Source organism: Teleopsis dalmanni, chromosome 2, assembly GCF_002237135.1.
Source record: "Teleopsis dalmanni isolate 2A chromosome 2, ASM223713v2, whole genome shotgun sequence".
In the NCBI taxonomy this organism is placed as follows: Eukaryota; Metazoa; Arthropoda; class Insecta; order Diptera; family Diopsidae; genus Teleopsis; species Teleopsis dalmanni.
In genome coordinates this window covers 217,914,722-217,920,530 of record NC_051847.1, presented here as the reverse complement: position 1 = coordinate 217,920,530, position 5,809 = coordinate 217,914,722, and the positions used below count along the sequence as shown (strand labels likewise).

Here is a 5,809-nt window from a genome sequence, read left to right as displayed (position 1 = left end):
TATTATTATCTAAAAAAAAAATTGGAACTGCGCACTTAATATCGGTCATACTTATATATAAATAGGATAGAGAGGAAAAACATTTTAAGCCTTGCTTACAAAACCAACATGTCCTTGCCAACCATAACACACACTTCACTTAAGAAAATTGCTAACTTGTTGACAGCAACTAAAAGTTAAAAATAGACAAAAAAGTTAATGAAATAAGAACTGAAAAGGATAATGCGTGTCTATTTGTTTGCTCCTAACTCGACTAAAGGAGTCCAAAAGAATGTCACTGACAATGGAAAGCAGCACATGCGAGTGTGTGGCAGAAGGATGCATTAACACAGACAAACTTTTTGTTGGTTGGTGATGTGTTTGTGTCGTGGTCGTCCTGTTTTATGTGCGACCATCTATGAAAGCCTCACATTGGGTGTATAAAAACTTTAAACCGAAAGTAAATAAATGGAATTTTTCTAATTGTTGTCAACGTTAGAAAAATAACATAAAACAATATTGACATTTATGATATTGAAAGATAATGATATATAAAATTTACACGATTACAGGGTTATTCATCAAATGAATTAAAGATTAAAGATATTTAATATAAAAACTTTATACACTAATATTCAGTGTACTTTTTAACGTTCATATTAATCTAAATATAATTAAATATTATGAGAAATTGACTATTTAAAAAAAACTCCCTGAACAGGAAGGATTATAGCAGGATAATTGTGTATCTCCATAAACTACAATAAGAAACATTGTTGCATGTTGTGTTTAAATTTATTCCACTTTGTCAGTTCATTGCAATACAACCTTTAAGTGGAATAGACTGTCATATCATAAAAAAAACAAATAAAAAATCAATAAGAATTTTCACATTTTTTTAACAAAAAAGTATTAATTTTTTAAATGTAATAATTTTTAAATAATGTGTATAATCTATAAAAACTCTCTGCATTATTTGCAACTCTGGATGCTTTTCATAGGCATGACACCGAATCTCTATCAGACAATAAATAGAAAAAATTCTTCATTAATGTCTTGTGTCGCATGGAAGTCCATACATATGTTCATCGTAATATTCATTTTCTTTTTCTTTCTTCACATACGTTTATCTTATGTAAGTGGACTTGGTTATGAGCTTACCGACTTGATGTCCCATTCATTAGATGTGATTTCCATGGTCATATCCGCTCTAGTGCATGTAGTTATACAAGTTGACAACACTTGGAGAAGAGATTATTATTACCAAAAAATATTTTCAAAACTGGAATGTATAATAGAAAAATGTACAGAACAATTACACCACGAAATAGATTTAAAACGCCTCAAAGTAAACTCAAGACGTTTGTATGTTTTTTATATAATTTATTGGTTAATACGTACACCAACTCAATTATCAACGGTTATCTTTGAAGCTCGAAATCCACGTTTCTTACTTGGTTATTACACGGAGATGGCTTTAAAAATGAAAATGCTTGAATTTACTTTATTTTCTGGAATTGTATTATGCATGTATCAGGAGTTATATACGATTGGAAAACTACTCACTATAAGTTTGGAATACGTTCCCTGTAACACTTGGCCAATCTGTCGTTTGTATTCGTCTCGTGTGAATATTTTGCAGGATATACATACCTTACTATGGGAGGTCGTAAACGATATAAAGGATTATTTTGCTATTAGCGTAACTGGTCTGATTTTGCAAATCTTTTCAGATTTCGCTGCTAAATCTTATTTCATCTTTCTAGCTACAAGATATTATAAGAGGGACATGGCTGTTATATGTACATGTAAGTAATAATAACTCTAAGCAAGTCTATTTTTTATGTTTGATCTCTAATATCTTACAGATGGTTCGGTTTCAATGATTCTCCAATTTTCTTCTGTAAAGCTCATGTGTTACTTGTGTACAAGGTGTGAAATAATGGTTAGAATAAAGTTTGAATTATTTTGAAACTAAGATTTGTTATTACACAAATACTATTCTTGACTTTTCAGCATAAAAAATTCCGTACTTTATTTAACAATGCATCTAATAAGCAACATTTAAATCCATATTTAAATTCATGCTTGCTTAAACTGCGTTCCCAACTGATGCATGAGACATTAATTTTTAAGGACGTGGGATTCGTTGACATCAACGACAACGCATTTGCAAAGGTAAAATAATTTTTTTAAATACATATAAATTAGTTAATAATACGTTAATCAGTACGTGCTTTTTTTGATTTCAGTTTCTTATGGTAATCATTATGCATATAGTCATACTCCTGCAGTTTCGTATGTCTTTATAGAGTTTTTACAAAAACATTAAAACGATTTTTTTATATATATAATATAATGAAAATGAATAATAACTGTGAATATTGTTTAATATTAATCCGTTTGTTTTACTTAACAAAAATAAATTCATTATTGATCAACCATTCGCTCTCTCTTAGACTTTTTTTATAGAGTTATCCTGTTTATGGTTTCGGAAGAGCAAATAAATAAAATACATTTATGATTAAGATTTCTATTAGACTTTTATTTCAGTATGTTCAATATGAATCTTATTAGCAGGAATGAGTTACAATATCATTCAAATATTTTTTTTCAGTCAGAATCCTTTTGAGGGAATCGACGACTTGTCGACACATAGCTGGCAACAGTTCCACCATAACTATACGAAAATTCTTCCTTTGCGAAAGCCCACCAAAAATGGTCTGTGTTGGTTTTACTTTTATTAAATATTATGCAGTAAGTTCAGTGGTTCGCCACATGCACCAAAGCCGTCACGATGGCAAAGATCATATTGCTACAATTAATACAATATAGCAAAACCCAACATTGGGTTCTGTCAGCCGTAGAATGACGAAGCTAACGGAACGTCGGCCCGAAATCTGAAACCCGAAATTTGAAGTACTGAGTTTTATTAATATGAAAGAAATTTTAAGGGTCTCAGTGGACTATTGGCATATTGCTAACAATGCTCATAAATTAGTGATCAGAGATTGTCCCATATCCGATTCCGAACAACAATTTATTTTATACTAATATACTTTAACAGTGTTTTAAACATCAATAATATAAATACAAAAATTATAAAAAAATAACCTTGTCTTTCTTCAAAGGTCTACAAATTTATATATATTACTGTTCCTTGGAGTGATCTTTCTTTCAGCCATCTAAATTTCTTCTTCATAACTTTCCTTGAAGTTTGTTTCGGATGAATTCAGAATTCAAAATGTTAAGTCTCTTAACTTCTACATTTGCCATTGTTAACTGTAATTGAGTTTTTCGCACTCTGATCTTTAGGATTTACCATCTAAAATCTTCATTATTCATTCCAAAGAATAATATAGGTTAAAGTCTCATGGGTGGTTTGTTGGTACTTTCTACTTGTGGAAAAAAAGTTGTTTTCACCATATTTGGTGTATTGGTAATAAAATAAGTAAAAATTTGTATAGCGATAGGAATGCGACTTTTAGATATCAGTGATTAAAAAAAAAATTGTATTATTAAAACTTATAACAATCTTACAAGCAGACATACATTAATAATACAATAAATACATATATGTGTAAAAATTGTACTTCGATTCATTTCGGGAAAGGCTTCAGTTCAATAACCTCTCCAACGGATGCGTATCTACTATTATTATTGTTATTATTATTATATAATATTACTATTGCTAATATTAATATTATGATATTAGAATATTATTGTGATATCTTATTAAGTACTTTTACATATTCAAACTTTAATTGTCTAAAGGACACTAAGCATCATATTACGTGTCTGGCAACTCTAAAATTATTGCTAGAGAGTCGAGTGGTTGTATTCTTTCATTCGTAAAATATTATAAAACTAACAATAGATAAAATAAATAAATTATTTTAATAAGAAATTTAAGTTAAAAACGGAAATAAGTAATTGATTAAAATAAAATGGGCGTAATTTATAATTCATCGCTATATTACATGAAACATTTAATGTATCTGGTGGGCATGGCACCGTGTAAAATTTGCCAAATAAAATTAAAAAATATCAATTTCATCTTCTCTTCCTTTTGGAAATGCTTACATTTACTGGTATTGTCCTATATTGTTATTTACTTGTACTGGATACGATTAGAACCTATTAAAGGTGTTGGCTACGAGTTAAATGACTTGATGTCCTTCGTATTGGACATAATTGGCATGACAATGCTGATAAGTGTGCACATTGTTATGCAAATTGAGAGCACTTGGAAGATTGAAGCTTATTATCAAAAGATTTTTTCAAAACTCGATTTAATATACAACAAACTCTCAGTGCAACTTAGTTATGAAATTAATTCCAAACGGATTAAAATATACTGTGGACGATTATATGGCTTCTATGTGCTATACTGGTTGTTGCGTGGAACTGTTTTAGGCCTGATGATTTGGTCCGGAGCCAGACATCCACGTATGTTGCTTGGCTATTACACAGAGTTTATATTAAAAATGAAAACATTGGAGTTTTCTTTGTTTGTCGCAGTGGTGCTATGTATTTACCAAGAAGTCTTTAATGTTAGCCAAATGTATATCAGTGTATTGGAGTACAAACAACGCAATACGCGTCCAATTCCAGCCACATATATGGTTCGTTTATATACTCTGCAGGATATACACAGTTTGCTTTGGGAAATTGTTTGCCATATCAACAATTATTTTGCTTTCAGTTTGCCTAGTTTATTACTTCAACTCATATTCGATTCCTCCACCAAGTCTTACTGGATGTTTCTAAGCATACGTTATACAAAAAGCTTCTATGTTATTAATTGTAAGTTTCAGATACTATTTTCTATTTAATGATAATAAATTAATATCTGCGAATTGAATTTCAGATGGATTTTTTTCATTAATATTGCAATTTGGTGTATTATACATTATTTGCAACTTATCTGCAAAATGTGAAAAAGTGGTAAACAGAAGCTTTCAATGCATTCAACTTAATCGATAATTATTTCCATTTTTATTCTTAAAGCACAAAAAATATTTATTCATCCTTAATAGCGTCAGTGTAAGTCCCCACTTAAATACAGCTTTATACTCTTGTCTGCAGAAAATGCGTTCACAGTTGATGCATGAAAGGATTGTCTTCAATGCTGGGGGATTTTTGCGAGTTAATAACAAGACTTTGGGTAGGGTAAGTTTAGTTTATTATTAATTAAAATTTTAAACAAATATTTTCTTTACTTTTTACAGTTCATTTTGACATCCGTTATGCATGTTGTAATAGTGATTCAGTTCCGCATGTCTGTTTAGATCAGAAACATAGTAGCAATAAGAGGTTATGAGTGAAGTACTTATTTTCCTTAATTTTTTTTTAATTAATTATTCATTTATCTTGTGAATATAGTTTATTGAATGTAGGGATTAATAAGTAAAAATTAATATTTATTACGATGTAATCATTTGTCTATAAAAAAATAATATATATACCCATATAATAAAAGGTTACTAAAAAATGTGATTTGTAAGTTAACTAATTTTTTTATAATATTTAAAAATTTTTGTTATAGTTCACAATAAGTTAATTTTAAATCTTGGCAAAAAACCATTTATGGATTGAATTGTAAGTATTGCGATAAGCAACATATCAATTGAAACAATCTAGGTTAAAAGGTGAGATTTCTAATAATTTCCACCAATTAATATTATTTACTTTCTATACCAAGAATTAAGGCAATTTTATGGTAAACAAAAAATACTATTATTTACCAGATATTATTTGACGTAGCAATGATATTTCCTTGGATAAACTTTTTATTCTTTCAAATGGCGGTAATTACTCCAAAATGTCT

The 5,809-nt window shown here is 29.2% G+C and overlaps 1 protein-coding gene across 1 annotated transcript in view; it reads right to left on the bottom strand.

Annotated features, from left to right (window-relative positions):
* Positions 1–607: 607 nt before the first annotated feature.
* Positions 608–5,809, bottom strand: part of LOC119676752 (kinesin-like protein Klp98A) — a gene marked incomplete at its 5' end in the record, with an annotated part of 10,754 nt that continues 5,552 nt past the window's right edge. Inside the window, one exon of the mRNA XM_038088006.1 lies at positions 608–643. Coding sequence (XP_037943934.1) covers positions 608–643 — 36 coding nt within the window. The remainder of the gene's footprint in view (positions 644–5,809) is intronic.